Consider the following 19,844-nt stretch of genomic DNA (forward strand, 5'->3'; position numbering starts at 1 on the left):
ATATATAAAGGCCTCACAATTGAAAACATACAGGTTTCTATACAACCCATGTGAATGGTGAATGATGGTTCAATATGGCTGACACTGCAGCACCACAGTGTTTCCTGTTGCCTGGAGCTTCTACCTCCTTTCTAAGAGAAATAGTAAAGACTCTCCAACATCACCTCATACTTAGAAACAGCATGTTGTTCTAGCGCTGACATAGCAATTACATAAACACGCACTTGGTCATTGACCTGAACACATGACCTCTTACCCAGTATGTTGCCTGGAGGCTGAACATGCTCCATACAAGCCAGATTGCTGTGAAGGTGTATTCTATATATCGGTATTGTTCCGATAAACCTGGGCCAATATTAACAACTGAAACTTGTTGCCGTTTGTTTCTGGAGGGGGATGGGAAGACGTTGGTCATGTATTATCTGTTTGGTCGTGTTACAGTGATACTGATGCAGCAAAGGATTGTGGGGTGTTAAACTGAAGCAGAGAAGCAGTGGTGGTCATTTTTATTCAGGTGTCAAAAGGGTAATGAAATAGAGATAAAATCCAAAATCTATCAGCTACAGGCCATAACAGCAATATTGGTTTCTGATATCAGCCCAAATTTTTCACATCAGTGCATCTGTAAAATAAATGTTTAGAAAATCTGTTTTAGAGTTACTCCATTGTTCTGCTGTCTAACCTTTTGCTCTTTTGCTCATTTGTACGTCTGCTGGTCTCATATGTTGGAGGGAAACAAAACATCAAAAATATCAAATCTTTGTCTTGATTGTACCTTGACTGACTACGGATTAACACTGGTCGTTATGGCTAACAATGGCATATTATGTGATGTGCATTGTCCCTCTTGACTTTTAAAAACAACAACAATATTCAAAAAGTGATTAAAATATTAAAACATGGTATGAGGTTTCTGGCGCGAAKAAATCGTCCTTTATTTGTATGGTTAATTGTGATTATGAGGCCATAGAGCTGCTTTGTCCCTGGTTTTCAGACACTTGTGCAGAAACTTACTTAAACTTTTTACCTGCTCTCTGTCAGCTGCCTCTTTGAAGCTTGACTGAATGTTTGTTTACCGAGCGTGTGACGATCTGAGCAAATTAAGGCAGCTTTAGATCTCCTTTTGTAGCTGCCCCTCAGTGTTTATGCACGTGTGTGTGGATCAGTGTGTTTGTTTGTACTGGTAAACTGACCGTACTCTGCTCGGAGATGCTCAGGAATGTGTGGCTCATATCCTTCTTTCTCTGGAACCTCTTCAAACTCGTCTTCGTCATCGTCCTCCTCTCCGTGTGAGGTAGCCTTCATCTAAGGAAGAGAAAGAAACTGTGGTTTTTAACCTTACAAAGACAAAAGAAAAAATGCTGCCATTCAAAAGGAAAAATGTGTAGTGTACATCAGTGTAACAATGCCCACATATCAGTAACTTAGCTTCTTACCACTGACTTTGCCAGGTACAGTATAGCATGTTTTAGAGAACTCAAGTGGTAATGTAAGAATTATGAATATTTAATAAGAAGTTTAGATCAGAAAACTCAAACTCTGAACTAGAGGTAAGATATTACTGATCTGTTACTAATAGTAAGAGATGTTTTATATATATTTATACCTGTATATGTTTAGCTTTTACAATCTATCTCTTTTCTTTAATCCACACAGGGTCAGAATATACATCCACTGATCCCTCAGTAGGATACAGATACGCAGCATTCCTTTTGCAGAATACAACAAGCTTCTGGCTAAATATTGGAGCTCTCTTCTTAGTAGAACTGAACCAATCCTTATTGTACAATAATCTCTGGGGATTCTAAAGCAATCCCCCAAAACAGAAGCAGACTTATTTATCAGTTTATAGGGGTGCACCGATAAATCAGCCCCGATTTTCCTTCATCGTGGGAGATCTTATCTAAAGGTTTGAAAATCAGCTACTGCCAACATTTGCTCTGCCTTGAGACAGACAGACAGACAGATTGACAGACCGCTCACCAAGTTATGCATGCTGTTAACAAGAGTTATCCCACTGTAGCCAAATTAGTGACTCTTTTCCTATATTTAGCAACTTTACAAACAAAAAAAATGGTATTGACCAAATCAGAACCTTAAGGTCAGGCTTTTTAAAGATTGGTCAGACAACTACAGTTGGTGCCCCCTTATCAAAGTGCATTCAAAAAAGTAGATATTAATGTTAAAACAAATCCAATGTCCGATTTGTATTTGAGATGTTGGACTGTAAGCTCAGTGCTGGTTGTGTAAAGATGGAGGGTTTCCTCCTTCAGAAAGCATGGAGTGGTGTAATGAAGGAGAGCAGTTTCAACCCGTTTCCAGCAGATCATTCCACCTCGGCCACCCTTAAAGCTCGCCGACTGACAATAAACTCTGTTACTGTAAGTGTGAGTTTTTATGGTAATGAATAACAACCCGGTGTGTCATTGATTTATTCTTCTTTCAACAGCCTCTGGCTTCAGACAGACATGGTGGTCATTTCAGGAAGTTTGGGCACAGTGAGGAAAATGCTCCAACTTTTACTTCTAAATACTCACAGCATCAAAAAAAAGGAATGGAAATTCAAGCTAAGCAGATGACACAGAGAGGGCTGAACAAAAACAGGACATGTGATGTCTTTGTGTTAGAGGGGAGGGAACAGGGGGGCGGTAATGATGTCTGAATGTGTGTGTGTGTGAATGTGGGTTTGATGATCAGCCATCAGCGCGGAGCTAAATTTATGGTTTTTAATTTCCTGGTGAGGTTGTTAGCCGATGGTTGGGCTACAATGCAGAACACAACACTCCTGTACAGAGAGAGGGTCATTTTCATTACACAAATGTCGTGCATGTGTGTGTGTGTTTGGAGAGGGGTGTGGTTGCTAAGGATGCACACACATCACACACACACACACACACGCTTCAGCTCAGCAGCATCATAATCACGGTGATTAGTGTTATGAGGAGCAGTAAAACCTAACGTCAAACTAACATCTTATTCCCACAGGCCCCTTTATCATTCACTCATTCCATTTGTGTGTGCATGTGTGTGTTACAGGGCTGCTGCGTTTCTGCAGATAAAGACTATTAACATGTTTGAATTAGTTTACAAATGATGAGTTTGTGAATGATGACTAAAAACACCCTCCCCCACCACACACACACACACACACCCCCACGCGCACAGAGTCAGCTAACCATGTCACCAGCCTGGATCGGCAGCTCTCGAGGCGGCATGCAGAGAACAATTAAAACCGTTTATATTACAACACTTGCTGTTTGGTTAACAAGCAACTAAACAATTAAAAGCTAATTAGCACTCATTAACGCTCCCACAACACACACTGAATGAGGTCTATGAGCCAGAGATTTTATGACATGTGAAGTGTGCACACACACACTCACACTTACACACCATGTGTAATTCTCTGACAACTATGTGCTTGCTGTTCAGTTGTTCACTCATTTGGCAGGCTTGTCTGTAATCATCATTTGACAATAAACATCATATATGATATATAACAATCTGCAGCTATCAGACTGGAACTGGAGGAAACTGCAGCTAATTACAGCAATAGCTCTGAAATAGCTCTTTACCATAGAGTCCCTTTCCTCTCCAGGTTGTCCTGGTTTTAGCTCCGCCCATCTTCCCAACAACAGACCAGCTTCAGCACGCCACTGCAGGAGAATGTTCTCACAGCTTGTAGTTCCATCTGAGCAGGACAGCAGCTGCATTGCGTTTGGTCATAAATTTGTCCAAACTGGAATTACAAAAATAAATTTGCGTAATGAACACAAGCCAATGTTGGAAAAAGTAAAAGGTTTTTTCCCCCCATCATGACAATTTGCATACAGCAGCAAAGTATTTATTTGTCGGCACTGGCCTCCTTGGACAAGGCGCTACTGTCTCCATCAGAGCTCTCACAGCAGCAAAGTTTAGTTTGTCATTCAAAAGTGTTGAATCCACAGCTCTTCTGTAAAACTGCCAACTCCAATTTCCACTAAACGCCACCAACGTAGCCCACTGCAAACATAGGACTTTTTTAAAAAATGGCTCTCTTCTTTTAAGGTGAACCCTACATTTGTGGAATGGAGGGGTGCACCAATCGCATTCTTCTAACTGATCATTGATCTTTAAAAAGCCTGATTTCAGTTTTGGTCGATAGTGATCCTTTTTTTGTCTTAAAAGTCACTAGAGAGAGCAAGTGACTTGCTCTCTCTAGCAAGTCACTTGCCATTGTCATCCCATTGTTGATAGTCATCAACAATGGGATGACTATAGTTAACCACACATGCTGATGTGACCTTGGGGGTCAGTCCTCTCTCACAATAGAGCAAAAGGGGACAGCAGCAGACCATTGCAGAGGGAGATAGTATCTATTTCACATGTAAATATGGGCTGATCTTCTAAAGGAAATCAGGGCCGATTTCCACCCGCAGTGGACCGTAAACGGCTGCCTTATAGACAGATTGGTCTAAGCTCAGGATCTGTTCAGCTCATCCAGAGTTGTCTGAGTTGGACCTCTCAGCCCCTTTTCTCTCGTTCATCTTCTCTTATAGTTAGGCTGAAGCCCTTTTATGCCTCATTTTGCAATGATTTCTGATGCTGTGTCACATAAAATCCTTCACCAACATTCACTGAAGCTTGTGCACAAGTTTAAGAGTGTGGGTGCGTCTGCACGGCACCACATGTTGAACTCCAATTGTCTGTTTGGTATCTTTCCTCAATAACTTTCAAAGTTTTTCCAGTTTCAGACCGAACGATCTTGTCTGACATGGGCAGCTCAAAGAAGCAAACTCCATTTCTGCTGACTCAAACAACATCAATACAAATGATTCTTTTATTTCTGGAAAAAAAAGATGCTTAAGTGAATGAAAGTGAGGTTTGAGATACTGTGCCTCCGTCTTATTTATTCTCCTATAGAAAGAGCAGACAAAGCTGTTAAACAACGTGTAACATTTTAAACACCAGAGCAAACTTTCTCCATTACTCCATGCCTCTGCAACAATTATTCATCCTCAGAGAGCAATGGATTCACTTCCAGCACACGTACACAGCCATACACACTGATATAGTCTCTATAGGTCTTGTGCTTGTCTACTTTAATCCCAGCTGGTTTATTCTGCTCTGATCAATGACCTAAGACTAAGAAGTGATCACCCAGCTGGAGGAAAATCCTGCCCTAACATCATCCCTTTTCCCCTGCTTTTCTGCCTCTTTGTCTCTAATTCACCCTAATTTAAGCCTGATAGCATCGAGTGCTGTCGCGCGTCCTGGCAGAGCTGTAAGTCTTACAGCAGGATTAGCTTTCCTCCAGAAACATTTTGCTGACGGCCGGCGCAGCTAAAATATGGCCTCTATTCCTCCACATGGCTGCGCGAGGGGCTGGTTTGCATTTTAACGAAGCTTTGGTTTATTCTCCAGGACACGAGCGCGGGAAGAAAACCCCACGCAGGAGATAAAAACTGCTGCTGTAAATGAAACTCAAGATTCAGCAGACAAATTAGAAGTGATGCTTTGGGTAAAGCAGAGCCATGAGTCACTATAATAGGAAAAGGACAGAACAAATATTGGTTACTCTAACATTAAAAACCAGGCCAGGTAGAAATAAGAAGAGTTCCAGAGTCCAGCTGAATAAATCAGAAAAGTTGTTGAAGTAAAACAAGATGGTGCGTTACTGTAATGGCAAAGATAAAATGCCATTACAGTATTTTAGAGAAAGCCAATCAGATCTTCAGCAGAAAATTCTAAGAGATTTGCTGGAGTTCAGGGTGAGACAAGACAGGCCAGTTAGGCCCCAGACCCTGCAGAGTGGAAGGGCTCTGCAGGGTCTCAGAGGTCTTCTGGGGGTTTGGACTCCACATTATGAATAGAGGAGAGGACCTCCATAAGTGTTTGGGGCAAACACAAATTCCCCAACTTTGGTATGAACTGACACATACCTTTTCCTGAAATTTATTCAATTACTCTGATGTGAGCAAAAAGCTGAGACCAAATATCTGGATGTCACAAAGAGACCATGGTCCAGTATGACAAACTTCCACCTATTATAACACCATATAAACACTTTGCCTGCTTGTCCAGCTGCTGCCTAAATACAACAAGGTGTCCATGGATCATTAAAAGTCTAATGATCCATGGACAACTCATATATCTAAAACTCATATATCTAAAATTAAGCCTTAAATCCAATAAAATAATGTAAGTTTGTTATAAATACGCTAACTACAGGTGATCCATTTTGTTGTGACAGGTCTATTTAATCGAGATTTATTTTTTATAACTGACAATTTTCTGTCAGGTATAAGTTTGAGTTTTGCGTTGTCAACTGAATTCTGTGTTTCAAGTCGGTTCTGGCAACTGGTAACTTGCTGCTAATATACCATTGACAGGCAGCTAGCTAGGTCTACGTTGAGGGGCAATGAACAGCAGTGACAGGAAAACACAACACACCATAAGTGACATATAATCTTTAGACTTTCTTGCCTTGCGACACCAGCCCATGTGTGCATGACGAGTAACGAGCCCAAAATTTCACATGCGAGTTCACATGCGTAATGTCATCGGTTGCTTGGCTGGAGGAGAACAAGCGATTGTCGCCTCATGGTGGAAGTTCTATAGGAAATGAATGAAGAAGGAGCAAAGTCGCCTCTCGCGTGTCAAGCCTTTAAGCGCGTCAATTCATTTGTCTTTGCCACTGGTTCACTTTAATTGCCAGCCCGTTCCAGGATAGGTGTATTCTGTGGAAAAACGATTTCAAGTTTGGCACTATGCTAAAGTTGTTGAGGGCAATATAGCAATGCATAGGGAGAGCAGTGACTAACTTGTCTTGGAAGTCAGTCACTGCCTCCATGCATTGCATGGCAGGCACCTATTGTTCTACACCCAATAGAATGTCTGGATTATTTATTATTCTTTTGTGACCGTTAATGCGGCCCGAACCGCTGCGTGGAACCCTACAAATGTGGTATCAAAAAATGCGGCTCGATCACGGCATTAGAGCTATTACTTTTGGTGGGATTCGGAGTTACCATGGCAATATAAATTGCAAAAAAGACATTGATATGCCTGCTCCAGTAAAATGTTTTCAAAATTTACCTAGGGTTTTCTGTCCAGGTGCTTCAGACCGATGTGGTGCGACAGGACAAACTCACGCTCAGACCCATGTTTTTCCATATATTTCTGAAAAATGTCAGACCTCAGCGCACATCATCTTTCTCTGATCGCTGTTAATACTGTGAGTGAGGTAGAGATATGAATTGCGAGAATATTGGAGACGACAAATAGCCCTCTCATACGCTTCAAACGGTTTTCGAACACGTGTCACGGTTCCTGAACGGGAAGGAGTTGTTCGAAGTGCTCTTTTGGGGACAAACAGGTTGRTTTAAACATAAATTTCCCACACTTTCTGAGTCAAACAGCTGCAGGGGATTAATTACCGTAGCAACAGAACAGAGAGCATGGCAGAGGAGTTACTTAGGACTAGAAACATAACTGTAGTTCTATCTATGGGAAAGACTCAGTTAAAAGAGGCCTGAGCAGCATGTCAGAACTACAACATGGCGGAACTGTCAGTTAAACAGAAATTACTCTCCCCCTGTCTGTAAGTGACAGCTGAAGTTGGCAGGGAATTAGTTACACAGAGCAGGGCAGGGCACGCCATGTCTGGAGTTTGCCACAGTAGTTCTAACTGTGGCAAACTCTCACTTAAAACAGAGGCCTGAGCAGCACATCAGAACTACAACATGGTGGAACTGTCTGTTACTACAGAGAAGAACTTAGCTGGTATTCACAACTACTTGTGTTTTGAGCATTATATAACTGATTTAACACTATCACTATTACACATGGGATTAGTGTGGCCACTAAAAATTAAGTTTACTGAAAATTTCAAAACAAAAGCCTTGAACATTATTACATCATGTAATTGCTCAGTCAGAAAATCAGAACCACCGTTAAACAGCCATGCTCTTAGAAAAAGTTTTGATTCAGTAACTTAGGTTTGTTTATTTTGATGCACCAGCATTTGACTTTGAATGAATGTTTCCCTCTTTTACTAGACATTATTTGATATAGGCAGGGTTCTGAGACTTACTTGACTCATAATTTAGGGTACAGAGAACCTTACTGTTAAATGTTTAACTGGTTGCAGGTTTTTCAGTTGTTCTTTTGACTGAGTAGCTCAGGGGTGGGCAATCCTGCTCCTGGAGGGCCGGTGTCCTGCAGCTCTTAGATGTCTCCCTGGTCCAACACACTTGGATCCAACAGCTGAATAACTTCCTAAGTGCAGTCAAGTTCTCCAGAATTCTGCTAATGACCTCATTATTTGATTCAGGTGTGTTGAAGTAGAGATGCATCTAAAAGTTGCAGGAGACCGGCCCTCGAGGCCTGGAGTTGCCCACCCCTGGAGTAGCTGCTGTATTGTGCCTGCAAGTATGTTGCATGTTTGTATGTTGCATGTTTACATTAATTAGGGGAATTTATTACCAGATCATTTTTTAATTTTGCCAGATAGTATCACTTATAACTAACGCAAAAAAATAAACAGTCAATACAGGTGATCGACAAAGATCGGCCTCATGGGTGATCGGTTTCGGAATCGGCAGCAAAAGAACCTGATCAGTTTTTTGCTGCCGATGAGGACAAGCCCCTACATGGGATGTGAGACATGTGGTCATCAGGGCCCTCGGGGCAGTCACCCCCAAATTGGAGCAGTGGCTAAAACAGAACAACATCAGACATCTCAGTCCAGAAATGTGCAGTTCTAGGCACAGCCAAGATACTGCGCAAAACCCTCAAGCTCCCAGGCCTCTGGTAGAGGACCCGAGCTCAGAGGATGAAAGAGACCACCCGCGGAGGGTGAGAAGGGACTGAGATGTCTGATGTTGTTCCTGGGATCTGTTTKAGCCACTGCTCCAGTTTGGGGGTGACTGCTCCGAGGGCCCCGATGACCACAGGCACCACTGTGGTCTTCACCTTCCTTGTTTTTTCCAGTTCCTCTCTGAGGCTCTGGTATTTCTCCAGTTTTTTGTGCTCCTTTTTCCTGATGTTGTAATCACTTGGTATTGCTACATCCACCACAACGGCTTTCCTCTGTTGTTTATTCACCACCACAATGTCCGGTTGGTTCACCATTACCATTTTGTCTGTCTGTATCTGGAAGTCCCACAGGATCTTAGCTCAGTCATTCTCCACCACCTTCGGGGGTGTTCCCCACYTTGATCTCGGGGCTTCCAGTCCATATTCTGCACTGATGTTTCTGTACACTATGCCCGCCACTTGGTTATGTCATTCCATGTACGCTTTCCCTGCTAGCATCTTGGAGCCTTTGCTTGGCAGCCTTTTCCTGCTGTTATGTGCTGGACTGTCTCAGGGGCCTCCTTGCACAACCTACACCTTGGGACTTGTCTGGTGTGGTAGATCTGAGCCTCTAATGCTCTGGTGTTTAGGGCCTGTTCCTGTGCAGCCAGGATGAGTGCCTCTGCGTTGTCCTCGAGTCCAGCTTTTTCCAGCCATTGGTAGGATTTCCTGATATCAGCCACTTCADTTATTTGTCKGTGGTACATCCCATGTAGGGGCTTGTCCTCCCATGATGGTACCTCCAGCACCTCATGCTCTGTTCCCCATTGTCTGAGACATTCGACAATGGCTCTCACACTCGCTAGTCCTCTGCCTCCTTCCTTATGGCTCGTGTACAGTCTCAGGGTGCTGGATTTGGGGTGGAACCCTCCATGCATGGTTAGTAGCTTCMGAGTMTTAACATCCRTGGCCTTTATCTCTTCCATTGGCCAGCTAATTATTCCWGCAGGGTATCTGATTACWGGTAAGGYATAGYTGTTTATTGCACAGATCTTGTTCTTGCCATTGAGCTGGCTTCTCAGGACTTGCCTTATTCGTTGGAGGTATTTGGCTGTGGCTCCTTTCCTTGTGACCTCATCGAGGTTGCCATTTGCTTGTGGTATTCCCAGGTACTTGTAACTGTCCTCGATGTCTGCTATTGTTCCTTATGGGAGTGAAACCCCTTCTGTGTGGACGACCTTCCCTCTCCTTGTAACCATCCAACCACACTTCTCGTCCAAATGACATCCCAATGTCAGTGCTGTAGATTCTGGTGGTGTGGATCAGTGAGTCGAGGTCTCGCTCGCTCTTGGCGTAAAGCTTGATGTCATTCATGCAGAGGAGGTGACTGATTGTGGCCCCATTCTTGAGTCGGTATCYGTAGCCAGACTTGTTGATGATTTGGCTGAGAGGGTTCAGGCCTATGCAGAACAGCAGTGGGGACAGAGCATCTCCTTSGTATATGCCACATTTGATGGACACTTGTGCAAGTGGTTTGCAGTTGGCTTCAAGGGTGGTTTTCCACAGCCCCATCGAGTTTGCAATGAAGGCTCTTAGAGTCCTATTGATGTTGTACATCTCTAAGCATCTGTGTGTGGCATTGAGTCATAGGCTTTCTTGTAATCAATCCAAGCCGTGCACAGGTTGGTGTGTCGGGTTTTGCAGTCTTGGGCGACTGTGTGGTCTACAAGGAGTTGCTATTTATGCCTATGCCCTTCTGTGCCKTGCTCATGTATTTATCCATGTGCCCATTAATCTTAGCCACTATGATGCCTGACATGAGCTTCCATGTTGTAGAGAGAAAGGTTATTGGCCAATAGATGGATGGGACTGAACCCTTTGAGGGATCCTTCTGGATCAGGATTGTGCGCCCTTCAGTTAACCATTCAGGGTGAGTCCCATTTTGTAGCAGCTGGTTCAGTTGAGCTGCCAGTCGCTCATGGAGGGCAGTGAGTTTCTTMAGCCAGTAGGCATRGATCATGTCAGGTCCTGGTGCTGTCCAGTTTTTCATACCTGAGATTCTTTCTTGGACGTCTGCCATTGTGATAGTTACCAGGGCTTGTTCAGGGAGGTTGCTGTGGTCCTCTCGTAGAGAGGTTAGCCACTGTGCATTGCTGTTGTGGGACGYCTCCCTTTCCCATATGCCTTTCCAGTATTGTTCAGTCTCCAGCCTTGGTGGGTCTGCTCTGTTGTTAGTACCCTGCCATTGGGAGTACACTTTAGCTGGTTGGGTGGAGAAGAGCCGGTTAATCCTCCTGGCTTCATTCTCTCATTTATCTCTTTAGGCAGCTGGCCAAGGCTTGGAGCCTTTGCTTGGCAGTTTTGAGTGCTTCAGGTACGGACATCTGGCTGTACTTATTGGGTACTGATCTTTTCATTGCACCCCTTTGGAGCTCTGACAGTTGGCTCACTTCTCTCCTAGTTATCTTGATTTTAGCCTCTAACCGTCTTTTCCATGGTGGGTATTGGGTCTCTTATAACCAAGCATCTCAAGGATCACTGATGCTGAGCTGTATATCAATGAGACTTTCTGATGGTATTGCCCACAGCCATTGTAATTGGCGTTGGGTTTGCCTGGTGTTCATTCGGGCCACGATCCTCTCTCTCAGGTCAGTTGCTGCCTTGTTCAGCTTTGATGGTTTGTTTATTATTGTGACTACATACACAGTTTCTGGCCAGGTAGTTGTAGTTAACTCCCCTCTGACCTGGCATCCTGGCTCCTCCCCCTTGCCATAGCATTTGTGTTGTACCTCGTCAATCTCAAGTTGTGACAGCAGTTGCTGTTTGCGGCTGTTGGAACTGAGCTGCTAGTTGTTTGGCAGTTAGTGTTGACTAGGGATGTCGAACTAACCKTTCCTCCCACATTCTTTGCATGTAGCCTCTCTGCCTAGGGTTACTCGAGTAGTAGCATTCCAAAAGATCCATGTTTTCACTTCTCGCTCATTTCCGTCTTGTTCCAGTAGCCCATTTTTCACCAAGGTGCTCTGGTTATCCAGCACCTGACGCAGACCTTGTTTGGCTGGGCGACGTTTGAGCCGGCATGTCGTGCTTATCAATGTCTCTCATGGTATGAGATAGGCTATAAAGCTCAAAGGGTCTTGCCTAAGGACCCACACTGGATAGCTCAATTTCACTGTTCTATCTTTTTTTGCCCCAGCCTGGATTCAAACCCGGGTCTCCCGGGTGAAAACTAGGAGACCCGTCCATTGAGCTATATCTAAAATGATAGTGTATGATCATCATAACAAGAAGATCTGATTAATTCATCAAGCTTTCTTAGGAATGACCTTAAAAATGTTCATATCTTGACTATAATTATTTTCCTAGGCTAGTGAAAAGTGTAGCAGCCTTTTGCGTAATAGTGTGAGGGGAGGGGCATCACTGTATGATCAGAGGAAAAGCTCACTCCCATGCTGTGTCACAAATATCCTAACGTCTAAATTTGGCCTCCACAGGTGTCTTCCTCTCAGCACCACCTCACCCTGCCTCTGCCTCCACCCTCCCCCTTCAGTAAGCTCTGTGCTTTACAGAGCTGCTGTCAGGGCGCCACATCGGACAACTGCTTCCCTGACTTCATTTGTCTCTTGGCAAGTTTGATGGCACTGTGTTTAAAAACCCATTCAATCTTATAAACCAAAAATTAAATGTAGTCGACTGTGATGGGCACTCAGTGCATCTGCTATTTATATGCTAATGTACACTTGGCCTGCCAAGGTCTGGCAAATTATTACTGCACAGCCATAAGTCAGGTGTATGGCAGAGGGGGACGGGGCGGGGTGAGTGGGCAATGCATTGCACAGGCAAAAGCAGATGAGGTGTGGAGGAGGAGAACAAGGAGTAAGTAAAAGGAGAGGGAGGAGTAGGAGGAAGGAGGAGAGGGATGGAGAGCATGAGGAGGTGAAAAAGACATTGGAGATGTCTCCATTGTCGATTCTGACAAGTTAATAAAGCTCTCCACCTGGCTGAACACACTAACACACACACTCAAGGCCTAGATGATTTAATTTCACATTTAAAAGCTAAAATGGAAAATGTCTTTTTGGGAAACTGAATGTCTGAATGGGAGTCACCATTTCTAAAACACAGGAACTCTAGAAAGCCGATGAGCTTAATAAAGACCTAGCACTAGTAACTCTGACAGACGACACTCCCCACAATGCCATTCAAAAAAATCAATGATACACATATAATGTATAGAAAGTGGCTCTGCTTGGGACACTGGTCATGGAAGGACAACGAAGAAGGAAACAGCTAAGAGGAAGTGAGGTAATCATTATTTCAACATGAACACTGTAATAGTTATTTAGTGAAGATTTATACAAATGTACATAATTCCTTTCCACCTCACATAAACATTCTTCAAAAGTATTCATGTCTCCTGCAGATAGAAAACCAGATAGTAGAAGTGGACCAGTTGAAGTGAAATATCAACACTGCTGTCTGAGTTCATTTCTGCATAAAATATGTCCACAAACGTCTGACCAATCACACAACACTTCATACAGAGCTCTACTGAAATAGTTCGAGAGTGAATGGCTCTCTGCGATCAAAACTATGCAGTTTTTGTTGCACGTCTACGTCAATGAAAGCCGATTCCAACACTTTGGATGAAGAATGTGGGAGCCTTTAGTTAACTTAGTTAACACTTTCAGGCACTCCGTCGTATCTATCTGTTGCAACTCCTCTCTCATCTTAACCTACACAGATTTCACTCCCTGACCTGAACTTTGCCATTTTGAAATATTTGTTCTATTCATTAGGCTCGAGGTGTGCTCTATGCAATTGATTTAAACATATTTACAAACTAATTAGGCCCATATTTACAAACTAAAGCTTCTCGTGGAGTCTGACCTATTCAAGGCTTGATTTGCCACAACATCCCACATCTCTATTACCACCTTGCACTTCTATTCATTACTACCTTGAAAAGATCCCCTGGGATGTCCCTCTAATGAGAAAAAGCTCTGCACTCCTCGCTCGCTCTTTCTCCATCTCTCTATGTAACGTCTCCACATTATTCCTCTCAACCCCCTCTCTACCTAAAACACACTGAAGAGGCCTTTGTCTCTGGGGAGCAGTCAGCTTATATGATGTATAAGGTGACATCTTTATTTCACTAACCTATCCTGGCAGGTCTATTAGCCGGCTCAGAGCTTCCCAAACCTTTTCCTGTCAAAGAGCCTATTCTCAACTGTCTGCTCCACTTCCCCCTCCCAGTCTGTCTCAATCTGTGATTAAAACAGTCGTTATGATACATTCTCGCCCCCCTGCCAACGGGAGATTACTCTGTTTCATTTCAACGTGCATTCTGAGCGACACCTGAAAGGTCAATCATGCCACACAGAAAGTCCTGAGGCCCAACTGGGCGTCTGAAGCCCACAATCCCAGTTTAGCCCTGTGGTAAGGGATAAAAGACTATCTCAGCGATAGCCAGTCTCTCCTCCTTCGTCCTAATTCCCCCAAGTCAGTCCCAGTGGATCCATCAGTTCCAATTTGGAAACAATTTCTTTCCTACTATCAGAGACCTCTGACGGAACCAGACTGTGATTTACCTTTTTAGAACTCTAACAGMAGAGCCAGCCTTTATTCWGATCCCATTTCCATCCACTCATGTTAGGCATATTCTAACTCTTTTTAACAAACTCCACGACACTACTTGGATCATTTTTACATTTTTGTGAATTACAGAAAATCAACCCAAAATTCGAACCTGTGAACCATTGGGTTCACAAAAACAATAATTGTATTGTTTTTTAACAATGCTGCAGTTAATTGCTGCATAAAGTGCCTTCCAAAACTCCTCATGACTAGGAAATGTCTACATTGTTATGTGACCATTATGTTAAAATAAAGAAAATATAGACATGTCTTAATTTTTTGTGTGCATAAAATTGTATGCATCCCCCCGGAGTTAATACTTCGAAAAATGATCTGTTACTGCAGTCACAGGTGAATGTGCTTTGGTATGTCTCCATCTCTGTAGATCCAGAAATGTTGCCATTTTTTTGAGGCAAGAGAGGAGATAATTTATTAAGCTGAGACAGACTGTAAATTGAATATATGAGAACAACAATTTTCAGTACTACCAAAAGACTGTATTTTGAACTTTGACTGTGCCTCGCCAACACAAGATCTAAACCATTCTACTGTAGCCCCGGTACTGTTCTTAGAGGTTCTGGAAGATGATTCTTTGCATCAATCTCCAGGATTATCCTGGTGAAAGACTAACCATTTGCTGTTACATTGTTGGTTTTGTTGCGTTGTGGCTTTTTCCTATTAGTTTGTGGCTGTGTGCTGTTGCTTTGCAACTTTGTGTTGTTGCTTTGTGTCTTTGTCCTGTAGCCTGGTGGCTTTGGAATTTGTTGTTGTGTTGTGGCTTCTGGATTTTATTATCCTTTGTGACCTCCATACACACCAATAGAATGGGTTATGTAATCACACAAGATAATAACTACCCTGGAGCTCTTCCATCAAGCACCACATTGTGTCCAGGTTAAACTGTCATTATCCCTGCTCAGTGACTGAAACCTCTGATTGGCCACCACTGTGCATCTTATTGTCAAGATATTTTAAAGTCTTTCATTACATCCCACAGATAAAAATAAAATAAGTAATAAATCAAGTCGCTAAACTCAAAGAGACTTTCTGTAAACAAGCAATCCAATGAAAGTAAAATCAAGAAAAAATGTACATTGACCCAGGAAAACATGTTATTTGTATCCAAGGTTCATTCAGGCAATAAATGTACATATGAGAAGGAGGGAGCACTGGAAGAAAGAAATAGAGGAATAGTCTTTCTTTGTTTATCTCCAGCGCAGAACGAGTGACCACATCCATTGTGGTGCGATAAGATGGGTTATCAGCAGTAAACAAGGCCTTGGCCCATATGAATGGAGCCCAGAGTGACTGAATACACTCTCAAAAACAGATGTGCTTAAATAAGTCTGCACATCTTATCCATTCCTCAGAAGAAGTCCATGTGTTCAGTTAGCAGCACCAATGGATGCACGCACCAGTCTGCCATTACAAACCACCTTCCAATAAATATCTACTGGGAGACAATTCATGTTCAGAAAAGAGCAAGTGAAGTCTTTCCACATGAGGGGCAAAAATCAATATAACTCATAAAATCAAGATATGCCAAAGCATGAATTGAAAAGTGTAGAACTATTGTACAGGGTCAAGATACATGGATACTACCTCACTATCAAGTTGCTGTCGCTCACACACTTTTGGTAGCCATCAAAAAGTTCCTGCCATTATTCTAACTGCATATCTCGCCAGTCCTTTTGCCACTCCTGGTATCTTTTAAGCATTGTCCCTAGGTTTACTATAGGACAGAGGTCTGGGCTCCTCCACATGCTGCCTCATTTATTCCCAAACCACTTCTGAGATCTATTTTTGGGATCATTGCCCTGCTGGAACATCCTATTGTATTCCAATTTAGCATCCTTTATGCAATGCTTCAAAGTATTGATTATGAAACCAGAACTTGTTGAGGAATATAATTATGTTAATAGTTGGAAGTTATGTGGATTCACATTAAGATATGTTTTACTGAAAAGGAATGTATTACATTGAATGTGCTGGGTGAATCTGACCCAGTAAGTGTTGTGCAAGAAATTCCTGGCAAGTGTCTTGCATGCAAGGAACTCGGCCAGAGTCTCTGTTTGGATATATAAGAACTAACAACTTGACTAATGGTCCTCTGAGGGAGCAGATTTAACTTCCACGAGGTCAGCCCTGAATTCTCGGAACTTCCAACACACACTCAATGTAAAACAGAGCCAGAAGCAAGATTCAGAACGCCATTGGTCAGACGGTTTCCAATACACAATAGCAGACTGAAAACGGTATAAATGCTCGAAGCCGGAAGCAGGAGACAAGACATTTTGGATTCTGAGACGGTGAGCGACCACATTGGATATTGTGTGAACTGTTTTCTTTTTATCAAATTCCTTTATTGTATTGTCACAGGTTTTGATAGTGCAAAACCTAGAGTGCAAAATGAGATGATGAAAATGTAATGTGTGATGCCGCAGATGTGCATTAAATGTCTTCCTGTTTGCCTGTGAGCCGGAGAGAATGAAGTTTGTGTATCGTCTCTTAATTCATGAGTTTAGCACCTTTGAATTCCTCCATAAAGTGGAGACCCCAACGTGAAAGCGGTCAGGACACGATAGCATCAACAATCTGAGACGAATTAGTCTATTTGGTAGTTCTGAGAAGGAGCAGATGATTAGGTCTGTTGAAATCTTGGAGTCTTATGACTTTGTTTGGATGTCCAAAAGTATTTCAAATGTCGTCCAACACACACTAGTGAAAGGCACGCCAAGGATCTGCTGGCAGGAACAGCGCCTTTTCTCCATTGGTTGAAACTTTCCAATACACACGAATGAAGAAACTATACCCATAACGACTGAAAGTTAGAGACTATGTAAAAGAGTCGATTGTAGAACAAAACTGCAACAATCTTATTTAATTCCAAATCACGAACCAGTTAAATTTAAATTGATGGGCTTGACATAAGACCTGTATGCGATCTAATAGGAAACAAACTGCTGACAGGTACAATTTTTAAAACAAAATCTTTATTTAGCCTTTAATAAATAAATGGACATATTATGATTTTCTAGATGAGTAGCATAATGTTGAATTAAAGGTGAAATCAGGAGAAGAGACTTTATGACAGTTATGTTATAAGATGTACAGGGAAAAGTTTTCATCACATTTGTAAAACTAAATTGGGACCTATCACTAATTGGTGGTTGTGACACTAAAAATAAACTAAATAGTTGATGGATATTTGATTTGGACATTTAAATTGACAATTTCCTTTTTCATAGTGGGGTAATTATTACCAACTGTGAGCCGGAGAGAATGGCGTTTGTGTATCGTCTCTTAATTCATGAGTTTAGCACTTTTGAATTCCTCCATAAACTACTTTCTTGCTCAGCATCCTCTCAATTCATAGAGATGGTAAACTGGGTTCACTCTGAACATGGAAACTGGTGTACCTGCAGTTTCCAGTACATGGCAGGCTTAAGCTTTGGTGGTCATTGGGTAATTCCTGAGTATCTTGATCAATTACATTTCATTTGACTGAAATATTTGGTGTTTTCTTTAAGAGTTTCCAGCACAGAAGTGACTTAACTAAACCATCTGATCTGATCTTAGAATCTACAGTTAGGAAATACTCCAGAGTTGTCCTCAGGTCTTCACTAGGTTCTATGAAACGTCCCTGGTGTCCTGAGTTTTGGTAGATCCAGCGAGGACAGTCAAATCAATTGTTCTTATGCTGGCAAAAAGAAGTGACCAGCTGCAGTGGTCTTGAACTTGAATTTATCAAGAACATTCAGCTCCACTTAGCAAAACATTCCAGGTATTTGCCAGAATGTTTAACTTGTGAATCCCGTTCTAGTTTTGAAAATCTACCAGTTGTTTGATGTCTCAACATCAAAGCCCCAAATGTATGCAGCATTCATGCATGTGAAACTATTGGTAATAAAACAATACCTATATTAATCAAGGAACAGAAAATGACAATAGTGTTGATGAAGCTGCCCAATAGGCAATATGTGAGGCCATCATTACTGAGGAACCTTGTCAAACTGGAAAAGGGACAGTAGTCAGTGTAAACCTGACTTACTTTTTTTAAGGCTTGCATCAAGTATTTGCACTCTAACTTTTATACATCAATATATTTCGAGTTTAGAAAGTCTTTTTTTTCACTTGTTTATATGTGAATGATGTTATCTTAGTTTAGCTAGCACCATTTTTGGAAAATAAATCTAAATATTGCTTGTTTTCAGTCTGTATCAACAGAAATACTTAGATTCATAGGAATGGTATTTTATGAGCTGATGAATCTGAAGATGATGTGATGTTATTGTACTGAGTTGTACTTACTTTCACTGGATTAATCTGGATTCTGTTTGGATTGTTGTGGAAGGAACAGGACACTAAGCCTGTCACAATGATCAATTAATCAATAATTTTTATACTGATTATTTTTTAAAGGGCAGGTTTCTTTACATAATCCATTTTTTATGGTTTTAGCTGTTAGTGTATTTTCATTTATGTATTGTTTTTGGTTGTTGTAGTTTATTTTTAAAATATTTTCCTGTTCCAGTGTGGTGTGCTCTTTACAAAATTAACGTTTATTGGTATTTAAAACCCTCCTGTTGTCCTCATTTTCTGTGTATAGGGAAAACACATACAAATCTCGGTCATTTTGACCCGAGGACAACAGGAGGGTTTTAAGGGGGTGGAATGATAATGCAACCCTGCTGTCATCAACATATTACTTGAAAATAATTGTCTCAAAACATCAATATTATTGTTTGTCACAATAATTACTGGGATAATTTATCCTTAAACAAAATGAGTTATGTCAGATCTACTGGAGCCTAACTCTGAGTTACCCTAGGTATAAAAAGGATGGAAGGAAGAACTGCACAGAACCTAAAGTCTTCATCCTGTAGTAGCTAAAATCACTGTACTAATATGAAAACGATACAAAAGTAATAAACCACACCCTTATTGAAAAGTCTCCCAGCCTGATGCAGATCTCTTTCGTCAAGCTCTCCTACCTTTTATTCTCTCATTCAATAAACAAGCCTCCATCTGCATCCATAATGCTGCCCTCTCTCTCTGGGCTCCCCTGGTACGCAAGTCTAGATTGAGGGGCCCATTGAGACAGAGAAAGCAATCGTGTGGCGTGTCAGCGGGCCGATAGAGAAGGACCCAGTAATGGAAGGCCTTTTAAGGCTAAAAAGGAAAAGCTAATTATGATAAAGGGGCTGTAAGTTGTGTGGTTATCGCAGAGCTGGGCCTGCTGGTGCAGCAGACTGGTCCCTGACAGTGATAACCAGGCGGCGCCAGACGCACGCTGCTCTGTCACTGTCACTCCTCCTGCTCTCCCTTCAGCTAAACATGAATTCACACACCACTATTTTTTAAAAGCGTAAAGCAGTTTGCAGCTTTTTTTCCCCCCTCTCTCACTAATAGGAAAACCATCAGCTCCC

At 42.1% G+C, this 19,844-nt stretch overlaps 1 protein-coding gene across 3 annotated transcripts in view; it reads right to left on the reverse strand.

Moving 5' to 3' along the window:
- LOC103470988 (UV-stimulated scaffold protein A-like) overlaps positions 1–19,844 on the reverse strand; it is a 35,473-nt gene that overhangs the window by 5,532 nt on the left and 10,097 nt on the right. For all 3 annotated transcript variants that reach the window (XM_008419739.2, XM_008419737.2, XM_008419736.2), the window contains exon 9: positions 1,194–1,305. In XM_008419739.2, the coding sequence (XP_008417961.1) occupies positions 1,194–1,305 (112 nt within the window). The remainder of the gene's footprint in view (positions 1–1,193; positions 1,306–19,844) is intronic.

This window comes from Poecilia reticulata, linkage group LG10 (genome assembly GCF_000633615.1).
Source record: "Poecilia reticulata strain Guanapo linkage group LG10, Guppy_female_1.0+MT, whole genome shotgun sequence".
Taxonomy (NCBI): domain Eukaryota; kingdom Metazoa; phylum Chordata; class Actinopteri; order Cyprinodontiformes; family Poeciliidae; genus Poecilia; species Poecilia reticulata.